Below are 20,331 nucleotides of genomic sequence, written 5' to 3'. Positions count from 1 at the left end.
TAAAGAATGATACAGTCAAGGCTAGCTGTAACATATGAGATTTGCATGAAAACTATAGGCCAAAACGGACGGTTCAACACTACTATTTGCTCGGAAACCATCTATGTGTTTAGTAGCGTTGTTGGATTCATACATAAAGAATGATACAGTCAAGGCTAGCTGTAACATATTAAATTTGCAAGAAACACTTCAAGCGTTCTTACAATGACAATCACTTAAACTTTATACACATGTAGCCTCCTGACGCACAACGCCACAGGACCTGTTCACAAGGTAAGTTTAATTTAATAGCATTGCTTACCTGCAATAGCTTTCAGTGGGAATCGTTGATAGTTGATTGGGACCTGCATTGAGAGACATATGAAAATCAAGTTGGGACACGTGTTCCACTGATGTAGTTTCGTATTTTTAAATCCTCATCTAGAATAACAAGTCTAAATCAACATTTGCGTTTAATTATGCTTTTTAGGTCTACACTTTAGTTCTAGTATGACGAATGCGGTGTAAATATAAACAGACAAACGCCAGATGTTAGCTGCAAACCTACGATGAAACGGCCTCCATTGCCTCGGGCATCCACAATATGAAAACGTCCACAAAGCTATATCTTCGGATAGGGTTTCTGTGTTTGATAGCAGTGTTGGATGTAAGTATATAATGATGTGTTGTCTTATTCAGCACGTAAGTATATAACGCTATGATGAATTATTTCTTTTTTTCTTAACTCTATTTTACCTTTTAGTCTGAACTGCACCTTAAACGTTATACATTTTGTACATACAATCGCAGATTACTGTCAATATGCCACACATAATTAACCATTCCATTATTTCTGTCTAGTTGTAAAGTTTCCATACCTGATGTTGTGTTTCTCCACAGGGCATGGTTGACAGTTGCATGGGACCTGCACTGCGAGATTTACAATGTATCTTCAATGTGACACTACAGAAGGTCAGTCTGTTCCAGCCTGCCATTACAGCAGGTAGGGTCATCGGGGCACTACTGTTCTTGAAAATGCCACGTCGTGTCGACATCTACGGAGTAGCAGCAGCTACTATGACAATGGCAAGCTGTCTCTTGGCCGTCGTTCCTGTACTACCCTCATTTTGGATGGCACTTGGATTATCGGGCGCAGTTGGATTGGCTCATGGAGCGTCAGTGCACGGTAAGGCTAATGTTAACCCACACATGTACATGCATGTTCTGCAGGCAATATGTTATCTCGTGAAAACAGCGGTTTCATTATGTAACTGTGCAAATTGATAAGACATGCAATACACAGTTTACAATATTATGCCTTCCAAAGCATATATTCCGCCATATAGCAGGAATATTGCTGAGTGCGGCGTAAAACTAAACTCACTCCAAAGCATATAGAATGGTAGTTTGTTGAAGTGTTCAGGTCAGCAATGAAGTCGTGATTGTTATAAGTGTTAATTTAATACGTTCTTACGTGAATAACCCCATCTGCAACGTTGAGTGACGTTGTACGTGATGACATTCCCTTGCATATTTAACTTTTTTGAGCGAGGTAATCAGTACTTCAGGCGGAAGTTAATATGAATAACATTTTCATATATTCAACACTCATAAACAATATTGATTATATTTTACCAATCATATTAAATATTGTCATGTTTGCACTGGGGGCAAAGAATTATTCGAAGAATTCTGTGGTGTTTAAATTATTGTGATGTAAAATGGCAGTGTTGAAACAGGACGAATGTTTGTATTTGTGCAGCCCTGAACGTTGGAGTCAGTTCAAGTCTGTTATTTGATTTATTCCTTCACTGCCCTTATTGAAGACTTATGGTTATTCCTAATGTATCCACATAAACCCAATCATTGTGGAAATATTTCATTAAAATCCCAACTTTGCTACAAAAAACATTATAATGTCGAACCGAAGACAAATATTCTTTCAGTTATAATCTTTATATTTTACAGCAAGGATCATCCTCTCCGGGGAACTGAGTAAGCAGCATGCTGCAACCATTCACATCATCAACTTAGCTACGTCAGCAGGATCCGTTACAGGGCCGTTGATCATTTCCCCATTTCTATCTGACAGTGTTGCACAAAGTAACACTAGGCAAGCAGAACAGAACTGATCATCATCATGGCAATATGACATGTATAGCACAGAACAGAACTGATGCAGCCTTTCATCATGGCAATATGACATGTATAGCACAGAACAGAACTGATGCAGCCTTTCATCATGGCAATATGACATGTATAGCACAGAACAGAACTGATCCAGCCTTCCATCACGGCAATATGACCTTCCATCATGGCAATATGACACACAACAGAACTATAGCATCAGAACAGAAGCTGATGCAGCCTTCCATCACGGCAATATGACATTTATAGCACAGAACAGAACTGATCCAGCCTTCCATCATGGCAATATGACATTTATAGCACAGAACAGAACTGATGCAGCCTTCCATCATGGCAATATGACATGTATAGCACAGAACAGAACTGATCCAGCCTTCCATCATGGCAATATGACATTTATAGCACAGAACAGAACTGATGCAGCCTTCCATCATGGCAATATGACATGTATAGCACAGAACAGAACTGATCCAGCCTTCCATCATGGCAATATGACATTTATAGCACAGAACAGAACTGATCCAGCCTTCCATCATGGCAATATGACATTTATAGCACATGAACTAGCAACTGAACTGATCAGCCTTCCATCATGGCAATATGACATGTATAGCACAGAACAGAACTGATCCAGCCTTCCATCATGGCAATATGACATTTATAGCACAGAACAGAACTGATGCAGCCTTCCATCATGGCAATCCAGCCTGACATCATGGCAATATGACATGTATAGCACAGAACAGAACTGATGCAGCCTTCCATCACGGCAATATGACATGTATAGCACAGAACAGAACTGATCCAGCCTTCCATCATGGCAATATGACATGTATAGCACAGAACAGAACTGATCCAGCCTTCCATCATGGCAATATGACATTTATAGCACAGAACAGAACTGATGCAGCCTTCCATCACGGCAATATGACATGTATAGCACAGAACAGAACTGATGCAGCCTTCCATCACGGCAATATGACATGTATAGCACACAACAGAACTGATCCAGCCTTCCATCATGGCAATATGACATTTATAGCACAGAACAGAACTGATGCAGCCTTCCATCACGGCAATATGACATGTATAGCACACAACAAACTGATGAGCCTTCCATCACGGCAATATGACATTTATAGCAGAACTTTCATCATCATGGCAATATGACATGTATAGCACAGAACAGAACTGATCCAGCCTTCCATCATGGCAATATGACATTTATAGCACACAACAGAACTGATCCAGCCTACCATCATGGCAATATGACATTTATAGCACACAACAGAACTGATCCAGCCTTCCATCATGGCAATATGACATGTATAGCACAGAACAGAACTGATCCAGCCTTCCATCATGGCAATATGACATTTATAGCACAGAACTACACTACACAATTAAGAGACCGCATATGTTACAGTTTCAATTCTGATCTCATGTATGGGTTTTGATTATGGCACTTCTTGGAGTGGTTTTGTTTTCAGCTTATTTACTCACACAACGGGTATTTCAAGATGACACATACGTGAATCAACCAAAGGAGATGCCTGTGATTGCAATCAGTTTAATTGATGGCATATTTTTAATCATTTTCACAATGTATACTGTAATCTGTGGGCCTATGATTTTCGTATATGGTCATTTCTTGCCAACATTTGGAATACATTGCAAATTACATGCAGATACGAGACAATTGACAAATATGTCCTTATCGTTATACGTCTGTGTTATGTTCGGCCGTTTGTTTGGAACCCTCAGTAGCCTTGCTGTTAAACAAACTGTTCTGATTAATGCATGCGCCGCTGTAGGTATCATGGTATCTGCCATGCTTGTATACGTATCGGAACTGGACACGATATGGTTGTGGATTGGGACAAGTATTTTGGCTGGCGTCACTTCACCCGTGATCTCGGCACTTAACACCTGGGTCCTTGAGGTCAATAGGCACAGGCCTATACTGTATGGTATATCATCCATTGGGGATATGGCAGGGTATTCTGTAATGTCTCTTTTGACTGGGCAACTAATGGCCAACATTTCTGTACAAATGTTACACTATGTTATGGCAACTGTACTACTGCTGCAAATGGTGTTGATAATGTTTCTATACCTGACTGTCCATGTAGGTAAACGGGTAAATTCAGGAAATGAAGATTATATGTATATTGAGTGAGTGGTTACGTATTATAGTTTTGAGTGGTATACTCATGTTAGGTTTATTTGATATACACTCCAATAAATGTATCACTCCATATAATATGTCAGAGCGCTCAATCCTGCTTGGGAACCATGCAAGAGGCAGAAACTTTGTAAGACCCTTTTACTAATGTTAATTATCATTTAATCATAGACTTTTAAAAAGAAATAGAGTTGTGACATAAATTTTTATTACAGTTGTGTAAACAGATCACTGTTTTCTGATTAGTAGTGTAAATCAACAACTGATTTTGTTAGTGGCTGTCACCTCGAAGGGGGTTAAAGTTCTGTCAAACTGTTGTCCTCCTGAGAGGGTCCGTAAGTCCTAAAACAATTATAGTAAATTTAAACGTACTACTATTTTCAACTGCAGTATATATAGGTTGTTGTTTTAAATTTATTGCTAGATTGTCAAAAATTGCTACCATCTGATGGTGTAAACCCAGCTTGGGTCCATGCACTTTAAGTCCCCATGGCCCCTAGTATGGTAATCTACCTTCAGTTATTGGCAATGTAAAGCCTGTTTTATATTGTATTGTCATTTATAGTTAAAATAGATTTGATTACTAGTTTTAAATATATATCTGTGATAATCTAGTTGCTTTACTGTCCTTCGTTGACAGGTTTTTAAAATGTACTTTCAATGACTATAAATCTATGGTTTGATTTAGTCACGATATGGCTGAAATATTGCCCATGTTACTTGAAATCTTAACTCACTCACTCACATCCTTCTATGACACCGGATGTATACGCCTGAACAACCAGTTCCGGTTTAATTGGTATTTACACGTGTGCAGAAAAATATATATCAGATGTCAGCCTTGCCAGTTGAGCATCTACCTGTACCAAGTACCTGGTGATGATAAACGTAGCAACTATATAATTCCCATCAATGCATATGTAATTAAAATATTAAATTAGATATTTTAAATATGTTATTAGTCTTCACATGTATTTGTAACATTTGTATATATATTTTCTTATTGCGTCTGTTATTTTCTTATGTCTGTTATGCAATAAATTTACAGTCATTGCTTGTTGACTACGTGAACTGATTGCAGTAATGATGTGTTGACTACGTGAACTGATTGCAGTAATGATGTGTTGACTACGTGAACTGATTGCAGTAATGATGTGTTGACTACATGAACTGATTGCAGTAATGATGTGTTGACTACGTGAACTGATTGCAGTAATGATGTGTTGACTACGTGAACTGATGACAGTAATGATGTGTTGACTACTGAACTGATTGCAGTAATGATGTGTTGACTACATGAACTGATTGCAGTAATGATGTTGACTACGTGACTGATTGCAGTAATGATGATTGCAGTAATGATGTGTTGACTACGTGAACTGATTGCAGTAATGATGTGATTGACTACGTGAACTGATTGCAGTAATGATGTGTTGACTACATGATGTGTTGACTACGAACTGATTGCACTGATTTGCAGTAATGATGTACTATGAACTGATTGCAGTAATGATGTGTTGACTACGTGAACTGATTGCAGTAATGATGTGTTGACTACATGAACTGATTGCAGTAATGATGTGTTGACTACATGAACTGATTGCAGTAATGATGTGTTGACTACATGAACTGATTGCAGTAATGATGTGTTGACTACATGAACTGATTGCAGTAATGATGTGTTGACTACATGAACTGATTGAACTGATTGCAGTAATGATGTGTTGACTACGTGAACTGATTGTAATGATGTGTTGAACTACAGTAATGAACTAGTAATGATGTGTTGACTACGTGAACTGATTGCAGTAATGATGTGTTGACTACGTGAACTGATTGCAGTAATGATGTGTTGACTACGTGAACTGATTGCAGTAATGATGTGTTGACTACGATGAACTGATTGCAGTAATGATGTGTTGACTACGTGAACTGATTGCAGTAATGATGTGTTGACTACGTGAACTGATTGCAGTAATGATGTGTTGACTACGTGAACTGATTGCAGTAATGATGTGTTGACTACGTGAACTGGATTGCATGAACTGTGTTGACTACGTGAACTGATTGCAATGATGTGTTGACTACATGAACTGATTGAATGATGTGTTGACTAACGATGATGTGTTGACTACTACTGATGCAGTAATGATGTGTTGACTGATTGCTACGTAATGATGTGTTGACTACGTGAACTGATTGCAGTAATGATGTGTTGACTACGTGAACTGATTGCAGTAATGATGTGTTGACTACGTGAACTGATTGCAGTAATGATGTGTTGACTACATGAACTGATTGCAGTAATGATGTGTTGACTACGTTGACTGCACTACGTGAACTGATTGCAATGTAATGATGATTGTTGACTACGTGAACTGATTGCAGTAATGATGTGTTACGACTACGCAGAACTGACTTGCAGTAATGATGTGTTGACTACGTGAACTGATTGCAGTAATGATGTGTTGACTACGTGAACTGATTGCAGTAATGATGTGTTGACTACGTGAACTGATTGCAGTAATGATGTGTTGACTACATGAACTGATTGCAGTAATGATGTGTGACTACGACTATTGCAGTAATGAACTGATTGCAGTAAGGTTGACTACGTGAACTGATTGCAGTAATGATGTGTTGACTACGAACTGATTGCAGTAATGATGTGTTGACTACTACGAACTGATTGCAGTAATGATGTATACTACAACCCACTACCCTACATAATGCCATTACCCCTACAGCCCAGTACCCCTACATGCCATTAGTTAAAACGACACACGGCATTTACCTGTCTGGCATAATGAACTGACCCAAAGAGAGATTAGTGCAGAGAGTATACAGATGAGATCAAGGGAGGGATTAAACTGTTCTTTAGTGTTTTGTGTCAAGGAAATTTGGGATTAGCTAAAAGTTGTTTTAGTTAAAAGTTGTTTTAGTTTCATGATGAAAGATAAACCTCTAATGAGTAGAACAATTTTACAAATTGAATAATGTGTAGGTTGTTAAATGTGAAATTCCACACAGGCATCCGAACATATACAGATTTGTAGAAGTCATTAGGAGAATTGAACATGCTGAGAGGGTGAAGATTTCACAAATAGACTTTGGTGCTGCGACAAGAAGCAGAAAGCGAGTCTTCAGGGAGATTGACAATCGCCTGTGTAGACTCAAGGAGCAGCTTGAGCTTGGACAGAAATCACCTCTTCAGTTCTTGGACGCCGTCGGCTATCTGCTTAATAGATCTGCTGGGATAGATTGAAACACTGAATGTTCATAGACTGAAACACTTGACACAAATGACTATGTTAACATTGAATGTTAACAATTAATTGTTAATGTCCATCAAAGAATCATGATGACGAATTATTGTTAATTCTTATTAAAATCTTGATGACAAATGATGATCACTTCTCATTAAAATCATTCTCTCAACCTTTTAGTTGTGTGTTGTTATGTCTCTTAAGTGGATAAGTCCATAGTGGGGAATAGGTAACAGGCAGTGGATTAACAGTGCAACAGACCGTTAACTATGTTGTTATAAGCTGTAGGGGGTAGTGGCATGTAGGGGTAATGGGGGGTTACCTGCAGTAATGATGTGTTGACTACGTGAACTGATTGCAGTAATTATAAGCGAAATGTGTACCATTTACATATACCATACACGCGGAGAACTCACCAATTCTACACGCGGAGAACTCACCAATTCTACACCCGTAGAACTCAGTACCATTCCATCAATATCACGGCGGAAGACATCCGACACGCGCTTCACACATTGTAACCACGTGGAGAATCGCACCCGGCCCTTCGGCAGGAAGAGCTTTAACCACTAGGCTACCCCACTGCTTAAGTGCTCTCTGAGAGGGGGAACGCATTCTGAAGAAGAAATACTATTTAGAAAGGGATCTGGGCATATCTTTAATCATGAGATTTCATTTCCATCTCAGTGTCGACTTGTGAAAGGTCGGGTTGTTTCAGTGGCACCAGTTGCAAACTGGATCAGCTCGATGGCGGAAGAGGTACAGGATGTCATTTCCTGTTTGCCCAAACGTGAAGTACCCGTTCCCATCTGTGTTCCAAGCAACAGCTTCCCCTCGACCTTCAGAATGATATGCCACCTGCTCCCCTGGATGCTGAAGAGCCTTCTCCGCATCCCCGTCAGGCATGTGCCAATGGTACACGTGGTTCACCGTCTTGATCAACAGGTCTTGCCCATTAGGTGAGATGTCGGCAGCAACGGGACCCAGTGTGCGTGTGTGAAGAGGCAAGGTCAGTAAATGAGATAAGGTCACTGGATGGCTCTGGCCCCATCCATTGCTGGGCAGTTTTGCCAGTTTGCTTCCTGATCCTGTGGCTTCAGACAAAATGTAGACATCACCATTTTTGTCCACCATCAGTGCCTCTGACGATCCTTCACTCCAACTGAAACGAACAATGAGCACACTTAATGTTAGTCAATAAAGTATGTGTGTTCTGACGAATGTAGTCATTAAATATCCAAGGAAGACACTTTGATCTGTCTATACAAAAAATCGTAATACTCACGTGAAATGCAAAGATTTTTCTAGGTGAACATTCTGTGTCTTTATCTGTTTGGGTTCCTTGATCTTGTACACGGTGTTCTTGGCTGGGTGACCGCCAGATCCAGTGTCTGCGATGTAAATACATGTCTCATACCCAGGACAAGGGCCTACTGCAATGTCCTCCCAATCAGAAGCTGATGCGGACATTACATGCAGTGTAGCAACCACGGACGCTGTCCATTCGTCCACAATGTATATACTGGTTGAGTGGCTGTTGTCATTGATGGCGTACAGGTACCCTGGATGCTTGCGGCTGGCTGCCAGACCTGACGTCATCTGCAGACCCTTTGAGGAATCGACGTGACCAATCTCCACGAACTCATTGTAGTAACCAGTATCTGGAAACGGTGTAACCGAGTGAGGAGATGTTGGCTTAGTTGGTGTTGTGTGATGAGTTGGCTTTGGTGTGGTGTGACGTGGTTGAGTAGATGGAATGGGTGCCTTGCGCTGGTAAAAGTGAAGCGCCTGGTGGGAGTCTTGAGCAACTGTGTAATACCCAGAACCATTCCATTTCCAGGCTATGGACTCTCCGCGATTTTCATACACATCAGGCACGCCAATGCCAGAATGTTGAAGGGCATTAGTGACCGACCTATCAGGCATGCTCCAGTAATAGATGTGATTCAGCGTCTTTATCAGCAGGTCTGTGCCACTTGGGGAGATGTCTGCTGCAAGTGGACCAGAATTGGACGACGTGAATGGAAGAGTCAGCGTTGAGTAAATGGTATTGACCTTCCCATTGTTCCAGTTCTGTGAGGGGAGTTTTGCCATGTGAGCAGGTTTTCCACTGTTTTCTGAGAACATGTACACATCTCCTGATGAATCTACCACCATTGCCTCAGACGAACCCTCACTCCACCTACAACACAACCACAAGCTCCGTCAATCAAACCTCATCCTCTTCCACCCACGAACTACAGTATCCTACGTTCATAACGAACTGACGGTTATAACGAACTCACGGTTGTAATGACCAGTTTTATCCTGGTTACTTGTTGCATGGTTTAGTCGAACTGGGTGTAACGAATTTCGGTTATAACGAACTAAACCCAGTGGCATGGATGAAAACAATACGTGGTTATTCGACCTGATGAGCGCATTGAAGCAGGCTTTGTCATGGTTAGTTTGATTGGTTCAGAGGGAGCCAACGTTTATGATTAAACATCAAAAGCAATGCTTTGTGCATTATTTCTATTAAATAATCTAAAAAACAGAGGTGATATCAATAGAAGTGAAAACTGTTTTCGACATCCAGAAGAAATCTCTGCTATCCAATGTGTATTTCTATAACCTAGTAATGTCATGATGGCTTATCAATGACCTTGAGGTTTAATTCTATGAAAATGGTACATGTACCTTCATGGGCAGGTGTGTGATTTCTTTTGCCCAACAGTAATTTTCAACCAAATTCTAAGTAGTTACCAATTAGCAATCCAATTGTACTGTTTAACAGTCAACATGTAACTGTTCTATATGGTCGGGATATACAAAAGAAAAGAGTTTATCCCATTCTAGTTGATATACAGCAAGCACGTACTTGTAACCATAGGTAGCTGCGACTTGAACATTCTGGGTGTGTGTTGCTGAAGGCTCCTTGATAGCGTACACCGTGGCCTGGTTGTGATGCTGGGATCCCGTATCTGCCACGAAGATACATGTGCCAGAACCACGTGGACAGTCACCGACAGCAATGTCCTCCCAGTCGAACTCATGACTGTGCTGGACAGTAAGCACACCTGGATTACAAGGAAAGAAGGCATTTATCAGAATGGAAACTTACCCTTTCTTTTGTTTCTTATTACTCACGCCGACCGTCAGCACAATTAGTTTGTGATTTGTTTTGCTTTTCTTTCTTTTTCTCTTATAGCCTTTGTTCTACTATAACATGGCTTCTTCTTCGTGTTTCCGTCTTTATTCTATATAAGTCTGTTCGTCTTCTGCTGCATTCTTCTTCTTCTACAGCTCGTCTTCTTCTGCAGCTTGTCTTCTTCTCCCATAACCTGTCTTCTTCCAGAGTCAGTCCTTTTCTCCCATAGCCTGTCTTCTTCCACTGTCGTCTTCTTCTTCTACAGCCTGAATTCTCCATCTTTGACTTGTATGTTTACACGCCACTGAATATAGAATCTCTAATAAGTATCTGGAAATGGTGTAACCGAGTGAGGAGCAGTTGGAAGCACAGTCCGTCTTCTTCTTCTATGGCCTGTCTTCTTCTTCATCTCTTTATTGTATATTTTCTATTTGCAGCCAAAGATATTGCATCATGTGGACAAGAAATACACTGGGAAACTCACAGTAAATTAGCTTTCATGAACGCCAGTATAACAAGTATCTGTCCAGCGAGTTACATTTTCCCAAACACTGATATGTATATTCACCAGGAAAGGAGAAACACTAACAGTATACACACAACTCCTTGTACGTACCTGCTACTTTAGCTGTGTCATCATGAACCATGTAGATCTTGTCTGCCCCGGCATTGTCATTGATGGCATAGAGGTAGCCAGGATGTGCCCTGCTTGCAGTATACTGACAACTCCTTGTACGTACCTGCTACTTTAGCTGTGTCATCATGAACTATGTAGATCTTGTCTGCCCCGGCATTGTCATTGATGGCATAGAGGTAGCCAGGATGTGCCCTGCTTGCAGTATACTGACAACTCCTTGTACGTACCTGCTACTTTAGCTGTGTCATCATGAACCATGTAGATCTTGTCTGCCCCGGCATTGTCATTGATGGCATACAGGTAGCCAGGATGTGCCCTGCTTGCAGCCAGACCCGACACCATGTGAAGACCACTGGCAGGAGATATGTAGCCTTTGGTTACAACGTTGGAGAAATCTGAAGCTGAAATGACAGTTGAACTGTGAACTTTTTTCTAATATTAATGCTGATCCTACTAGAGCGATTGAGAAATCTGAAGCTGAAATGAAGGTTTTTTTATAATAATGCTGATCAGGCAAACAATGCCATGGTATTCGGCGTGACGAGAGAATGCTGTAACCACAGGAACACAAGGCTACCCTACCGCCCCTCATACAATACGTAACTAACCTTTGATTGCACTTTTATAATAATAAACCAACGTATCGTCTGTGCATATTATTTAAAATAACAATGCTTATTAAACAAATTTCAATAAAATCTATTGAATGGTGCTTTTAAAGTGTTGGCATATATAGGCTATGGTTTCATCTTTTTAAAATAAATGGGTTTTTTTCTAACTATACTCATGCCAATAATGGTTGTCACCCCCCCCACCCCAACCCCCACACCCCACACACCCTCTCCAATAAATAAGATTGACAGGGGTGACAACCATTATTGGCATGAGTATACTTTCATGAGGCATTAAATCGAACAGATACATTGTACTTGTTGTATACACCGATATGTAACAGGCGTCATCTTTTAAAACAAATGTTTTTTCTGGATACTTTCATGAGGCATTAAATCGAACAGATAAATTGTACCTGTTGTATACACCGATATATACCAGGCATCGCCGCATATCTGACCATGGTCGCCCGAACATTGCATCCTGCAGTGGTCCTCCGCCACCTTCGTGTCATCGTCCACTGATGCCCCGCACCAACACTCGTCACCATTCTAGGAGAAGTACACAGCGTCAGTGTGAAACCTCAGGGCTAGATTTCAAGTGGTCTTAAGGGCAATATATATTCAAGGATACACAATGCTTAGTAGTCAGTACACAGCGGCGATGACAGCACTCAAAGTCTAATGAATGGACCACTGAAAATTAGTAATACCCATGTATTCATGGATACACAATGCCTTTTGCAAAGTGGTCCGATGGAACATATCTTATATTTGGGATTATCCTTTCTCAGATTCTACTTCGAATCCCTGGTGGAACCAAATATACCGAAGATCCACTCCAATACTCGTTGCCATTCTTGTAGAAGATATGTCCATCCATACATTGGTGTAGAACCAAACACATCGATAGCTGTATTACATCTTCAAAGACAAAAAAACCCGAAAAACTCCGAGATGTTTTGTATTCACTCTTTGTCTTTAACCCGTGAAGGGCCGGGTTAGAATATTGATCTTCAGTAACACATGCTTGTCGTAAGAGGCGACTAACGGGATCGGGTGGTCAGGCTCGCTGACTTGGTTGACACATGTCATCGGTTCCCAGTTGCGCAGATCGATGCTCATACTGTTGATCACTGGATAATCTGGTCCAGACTCGATTCTTTACAGACCGCCGCCATATAGCTGGAATAATGCTGAGTGCGGCGTAAAACTAAACTCACTTACTCACTTTGTCTTCAAATATGTATATCATTTATTTTGATACTATTTTTTTAATAATCATGAAATATATCTTCCATCATGATGGTGCACATTACTTTACTCACCTCAACGCCAGCATATCGATTTCCAGAGCATTCCTTAATACACATCTCAACGTTCATATCAGTGGAAGACGGTTTCTCGTGAGGAAAAACACGGTGATTCTCCAGATCTTTGTAGCATCCCACATAGGCTGTGGAAGGAAAGCGTGGTACATTGTTTCAAATATAAATAACAGACATGTAAACCAACATTTTATTTCATTTATTTTATTTTATTTTATTTTATTTTCCTGGTAAAATGCGCAGGAGTTCGTTTCATTAATAACCGTAGTTTACTCTATCACAGAAATGAAATATAGAACTGAGCATGTAGTTATGACAACAGAGTAGTATATATGTAGAGGCAGAAACCTGTTTCTGTTATTAATACATGAAGTTGTCTTAACACTATGAAGTATCTTTGAGACGCACCTTGATAAACTCGTACATACATACATAGCTGTGATAGTGTAAAAGCTCGCAGTGCAGTATTGCATCGATCTTTGCTGTGTCAGATCGTGGGTTCGAATCCTGGATAGCCTTCCCACGTTGGCCCAACGTAGTTACAACGCCGGGTAGCATCGCGGAAATTTCATTCAAGGGACGCTACTCTAAAATTGTAGCTTCTCGTAGAGGGCGCTTTCGTTTGTGCACTTCTGTGTGAGCAGACGACGCAACGTTATCTCGAGCTTGGCCGCCGTAGTACTGTTTTCCTCGAATACATAGCGGTAAGTTCATATTTGATGTGTGTTTATCATGTTCAACTTTATTTCCGAGCAATGCCCCCAAAACCCAGTCGTGGTTCTTTCAGAAATACCAACGTGAATGATCATGAAATTCCTAGAATTCAAAACAACTAGTTCACGAACTTCAAGAGAGGACAGGAACATGTCCAGCAGCCACACTGGTGATTTGCAAAGTGTAGCATTCTAGTATCAAATGATATTCGAGTACGTCAACATTAGGTTAAGTATCATGCAGTTGGTCTTAATAGGGAGAGCATGTCAATTCAAAGTTCTAAGTTCAATGTTCGGTGTGACATGCGTATTGTATCATCGTGTTATGGGTTTCCGACGCTTACAAGCTTTGCCTATTAACACCAACTGAATGATAATAAAAGTCCGTTGTTATATCCATTATCACATGTGCAGTTGTAAAAACTGACACTATCTTATTAAAGACAACTTTATTCTTAAACACAAGACGTCATCCTAGCTTATCTGTACCTCAGGCATGTCTATGTGCAACATGTTTAGGTAGCACAAACAATTAATCACAAACCAGGCATGTGTTTGTGCAATATGTTTAGGTAGCACGAACAATTAATGACAAACCCAGCCAACTGCCTGCTATAGTGTAGATGTGAGGAGTGACGTGGTGCAATAATTGGATATCATCTACACAAAAATATTACAATGAGGACATGAACGTTAAATTGAATGAGGAGAATTACCATCCAGAAAGCTTAACTTGAATGACAACGGTACAAGAATCTGTATCGAAACGTTGCACTGACGAATAAAAGAAGTTGTTATCCATAAAGTTTGTTCCATACAGAAAGCTTAACTCAAAATCAAAAAACATATCTGTGTCAAAATGTAATGTGCAATGATATATATTCAGAATAAGTAATTGATTGGAAAGTGAAATACCTGGAGAAGAATATGGTAGAAACAGGGTGACCAGTACTAGTGAATATATCACCTCCATGCCATGGTTGTCCATTGTGGAACTTTGTAACAGTTTTGAAACACTTGCATATAGGTTATCACGACCTTGGCCTTTACAATTCAGGGTCAGGAGAGATAAAACTGAAATAGTACCTTGGAAAATGAGGATTGGTTTTGGCATACTGCACTCTGACGTCCTTATGTGGAAGCATTTATAAATACAACAATTTTTATTATTTCAAAATAATGTACTCGAATCTGTACTTTCCTGAGAAACTTATGATCAAATATAACACAATATATGTTACATCTGACCACTTCCGAAAAGGCATTTAGTATTCATGTCAGCGAGTTTGTAAGTTTTTGTTCAATCATTTATTGGCACTAAGTATTGGTAATAAATCTATAATAGCAACTTGATAGTCGTAATTCATAAAGAATATGCGCTCTTATACATTATGCTGTCAGTGAAATGTATGGGAACTAAGCACAGCGGCGACACAATTTCGCGTACCCTTTCATAGCTATCGTCTTTGGCACAAATGAAATGTATGACATTAAAATTTAAGTGATAATATGTGTTTAGAAATGTTCACATGCTTCAGTACGATTATATGCCATAAAATATTGATGTATTACGTGTGACACATGTGTGAATGGCAGTTAGATAGACTGGGACAGTAATACTACTGGATGAATGTTGTATCATATTTCTATAGTCACACCATTCTTAAGCTGCGTCGCGCCGTCTCTGGTTAAGCATGGTCTGGTTTACTGTATTTGCTGGCACTGTGCGATGTGAGTATGGTATAGTCAATCATAAACTTCTTCGAGAGGCATTTGTAGAAGTTGTATAGGTGAAGGAAAACCAAGTTCTATGGATAGTCAACTTCTTTATTACAGTATTGAGTAAATAAATTGACTATCCATAGAAGTTGGTTTTCCTTCAGTCAATCATAAAGTCGAGGGGTGGTAAATTGAATTTCAGATTAAGTTTTCTGCTTGAATTCAGCATCTCATGAGTATCTACTTTTTCAATTCGAGAATATTTTAGTTGCAGTTTTTTCTGAAGTCTCCAGGCGGGGGACACCTGAAATGGGTTACATTGTACCCATGTCAGGAATCGAAGCCAAGTGTTTGGTGTGGTGGGCGAACGCTTTTATCACTGAACTCTCCCAATGTCCTTATATCTGACTGTCTTACTTATCCTATTAACAACCATCGTTTTGATGACAATAATGCCAGCCATGGCCAGCCTTTCATGTTTCAATTAAAATTTATTATTCAAACTTTATTTCGCGGTGTAGTGGTTAGAGCGTCCGCCGGAGAGCTGAAGGTCGCAGGTTCGATCCCCAGGCTCTTCATACCAAAAGACGTTAAAATATGGTACTTGTTGGTCCCTGCCTGGCGCTCGGCATTAATGGGTGCAACAAGGACAGGTCGGCTCGGAGTCAGTATAATGTTTCTGAGTGGGGTATTCATGCTTCACTGCGGCATAGTATCTCAGTGAGCTAGCACTATAAAACCAGCTTAAGTCTGGGCTAGTACAAGCAGCCACACATACAGACGTTGTCATGAGAGTGAAAAATTCTTAACTACGACGTTAAACCCCATTTCACCTAACCTCACCTCAAACTTTATTTTACACTGGTACTGATCATGCCCCTTATGTTAATGAACAGGGCGCACCTGCCAGTGGTCTTGGACCAGCACGTCGAGGTCAACAATGTATCCTGTCACACTGCAACTCTTCAGGCTGATCCCTCCAGTCACTGCAACAGGTAACATGTTAGGACCTCTGTTCTTAAGAATCCGTGCTCACCTCAACCTCTACGCTGCCGTCACAGCAACGACTTTGACCACAGTGTGTGCTGGCTGTTGGCTGCTGTACCTGTGGTTCTCTTTTGTGGATGCTCCCTATGGTGTCATGTGGGTTTCAATCTTAATGGTAATTACAGTGTGTGGTAAGACTTATATCATATAACCTGTGGAGATAGGGATTAAACTGGTGATTAGCAACCCATGCTTGTCTGCATTTAAGCCATGCTGAAGATTCCGGTGGGCAATACTGTATAGTGTTTAGCTTTCTTTTAGGAGGATGTTTTATGTTCGACTAATTGATTATTGAACATCCACGAGTATTTCAGTGTCATATTATTGAAGTACCTGTTAAGATACGGGTAAGAGTTGGTCTTCAGCAACCCATGCTTGTCCAAAGAGACGACTTAGCGATCAGGTGGTCAGTCTCACTGACTTACTGCACACATGTATCGTATCTTAATCGAGTAGATCAATGTCCATGCTGTTGATCCCTGGATTGTGTGATAAGACTCACTATTTACAGACCGCCGCCTTATAAATTTGCCTGCCATGTTTGGCACTGACGACTGAGCCACTAACTTGTGGTCGATAGCATGAACGGTGCAGGACACGGCCAACTACTCTGCCATGGAAACCATGAACAACTTTTCTGTTTCTAATTTATTTCATTTTTGTCTTTTTTCTATTTTTTGGTAATTAAAATATTCAATCAACGCTTCAAAAGATTCTTTCACTTTATGAATTATTTTTGAACCTACAACATATATTTTCAGAACATATGACAATCTGGCAAGGTGCAGTAATAAAACTGATTTTACTGCCGCTTTATTTCATCTTGTATCACACACGAAATAAAATGCCCTGTTGATGATCCCCGACCGCGTCATACCAAAGACGTTAAAATATGGTACTTGTTGGTCCCTGCCTAGCGCTCGGCATTAATGGGTACAACAAGGACTGGTCTCGGAGTCGGTATAATGTGCCTGAGTGGGGTATTCATGATTCACTGCGGCATGGTATCTCAGTGGGCTAGCACTATAAAACCAACTTCAATCTGGGCTAGTACAAGCAGCCGCACATACACATACACACGCACGCACATCGTCATATGTGCGAAATATTCTCAAGCACGACGTTAAACCCAATTTCACTTCACCTCACCTGTTGATGACATAACAGCGCGATACGTGATGGGAGATAACTCTTACAAGACTAAACACCATTTGACCATCTGGGGGCCCATTCCGATGTGCGTCCGAACTCAGTCATCGGCTCAAAACACTCAAGAATGCTCTGATCCAATCTGATGGCACTCCACCCTCGTATGACTCATGAGCTTAAATCGACTCGATCAACTTTATACTACAAATTTCCTATTTGGTTGCAGGGTCTGGTATGTCTGTGTCACTCATACATGTAATCCGTGGGTGTAGGATGTAGCTACCATGGAATCTCACTATTCCTACAAAAAGAAACAGGTATGAGGGGTCGTCTCAAAAGCAAAACCAGGACGGGCTGGGGGATAGAGATATCAGCTGAGATAAGATAATCCTTTAGGGGAATTAAACTGGGGAAGCAAACGGTATGTATTAACAATTTACAAATAATATCCAGTCCTTTCGATCTTCGGGTGGTTATGCCACCTATTTATTTTGAGACATTTAATACGATGGCTGATTTAAGCTTTTCTATGAGTATCATACTCTTTTACATATCTCAACATGAACGTAATGAAAGACACATAAGATTTTAATCAATAGATGAGACATTTTCAACACACATGATGAAAAAGCATAAAATATCTTTGAGATGACCCCCTTTGCCTGTAGGCAGCACATGCCTTTAATGCCAGGTGAGTCGACGGTCCATCGTCATACCTGGCTGAGCGACCTAATTGCCATCTATAGTCTGACCTATTGTTTTCCGCAGCTATTCGTAATATTTATAAGTTCTGCCCGATCTTACAAGTAAACATGCTTTTCCGGATATCCTATTACCCATCCCACTGACCGCCCAGTTAGGCCGATGTGGGTTATTTCGACATCTCCTATTTGCAATTGTGTAAATTTTAGGGATACAGAGTCGCAGCATAAAAACAGTGTGTGTGTTTTTGTATTTCCGATAGTAATTTAGTTTAAATTAACATTTGAATATCTCAAAAGTTCAAACCTATTAATTTTCATACTGACCGATATACACATCCCAGTCGGAATCAACACTGAACTATTCGTAGTGGGGACTTTTTTCAAATATTGCAGTTATGGTTTTGGTATTTTTTCAAATTCTTATTGACAACGTTGTGTCAAAGTTAAATGCACCTAAAGATATTTTTCGAGTTAACCGAGGTTCCACACAGCCGGAAAATGATGATCGCATTAAGAATGCACAGTGACCAAGCTTTCACTTCGTGATAACCGTACCTTCGGCACATCAACGTTGGACTCAGTGGTGTTTGACTATGTTATATTTACATCATATTTCCACTTAGAAATGTTTCCATTACATGATACCTTTTCTAGCGCATGTGTGTGTGATGGGTTCATAACAGTCATAGTCTGTCATACAGACCCTGAAACAAATATATCCAAGAAAGCCCATGCAAGTGTAGAATATGTGGCAAGTCTAGAGTTCTGCAGTCTCCGGCTCCTTTTCATGATATCTTATGATTATTTTTTAAGAACAACTTCTTCTGTAAAATATGTTCATTTCAGAGACTAGATGTTAGTCTGTAACAGTCAGTACAAATACACGTTCCCCTCGAACAAACACAGGCAAAATTGAAAAAATAGTAGAAAATCGTGCGCATAATTGAAATCCCAAATGTCTGGCTCGTGTGCCGAAACCATCCTGAATATCGGCACTGTGCTAATGCGTTTTACATGTACGTACATCTAACGAATGGGACGTTGACATGGTTCTAGAATGCAGAGGAGAAATATTAGAGCTTCGGTGTAACTATTTATATTCATCTGAGCCAAGACGTAGATTCTCATCGATTTATATTCATATTCTTTTCACCTCTATTTCGCTTTTAACAACCAGTGGAGTGACGACAACATATGGTGTTACACAATGCCAAATAAAGAAATAAATCATATCTGGGTTCAGTTGGATTTGACACACATTTCAGAAATAGGTAAGCATATGAAATTTCAATTATTATATTCAGGAAACAGTAGCTGTAATTAGTTACCCAAACAGACAACTAAATATCTATATTTCCCTTGACGATAAACCATGTATCATCACACAATAATGATTAACAAACATAAGCTGATGTTTAGGTAGTACTTGCCATCAAACCAGACGCGAATTGTTTGAAATAATAACAGAGCACTAGTTTTTTGGTGTCAAAATTAAAATTGAAACACGTCTACCAATCATGTTTTGACTTGGTTTCCTGGAGCAGAGCTCCGACCAGCAAGTACATTCTTAAAAATGGCACGATCACTATTAATATTGAAGATATATTTCTTTATATGCCACAGGGACATATATGTCCTTCCCTTTCAACCCTCAATTTCAAGTCCAATAAAAATCAAGATATCCCACGCACACAAATACACTTCACAGTTTCGAA

The 20,331-nt window shown here is 40.1% G+C and overlaps 2 protein-coding genes across 2 annotated transcripts; one reads left to right on the top strand and one right to left on the bottom strand.

The window, feature by feature from the left end:
- The first annotated feature begins 520 nt into the window (after positions 1-520).
- Positions 521-2,111, top strand: LOC124272221. The gene is made up of 3 exons (XM_046707373.1): positions 521-646; positions 880-1,165; positions 1,948-2,111. The coding sequence occupies exons 1-3, from the start codon at positions 584-586 to the stop codon at positions 2,109-2,111; spliced, it is 513 nt and encodes a 170-aa protein (XP_046563329.1). The 5' UTR covers positions 521-583.
- Positions 2,112-8,223: 6,112 nt separating this feature from the next.
- Positions 8,224-15,010, bottom strand: LOC124272218. Its single transcript, XM_046707370.1, has 7 exons — positions 14,913-15,010; positions 13,285-13,412; positions 12,373-12,508; positions 11,573-11,746; positions 10,439-10,637; positions 8,864-9,760; positions 8,224-8,740 (listed from the first exon to the last, which is right to left on the bottom strand). Exons 1-7 carry the CDS (start codon positions 14,983-14,985, stop codon positions 8,293-8,295), a joined length of 2,055 nt encoding a protein of 684 aa, XP_046563326.1. The 5' UTR covers positions 14,986-15,010; the 3' UTR covers positions 8,224-8,292.
- Between the last annotated feature and the right edge of the window lie 5,321 nt (positions 15,011-20,331).

This window comes from Haliotis rubra, unplaced genomic scaffold, assembly GCF_003918875.1.
Source record: "Haliotis rubra isolate DU_JTF1 unplaced genomic scaffold, ASM391887v1 Scf1673, whole genome shotgun sequence".
Taxonomy (NCBI): Eukaryota; Metazoa; Mollusca; class Gastropoda; order Lepetellida; family Haliotidae; genus Haliotis; species Haliotis rubra.
Note: the sequence above shows the minus strand (reverse complement) of the source record. Positions and strands in the feature narration are given on the sequence as shown.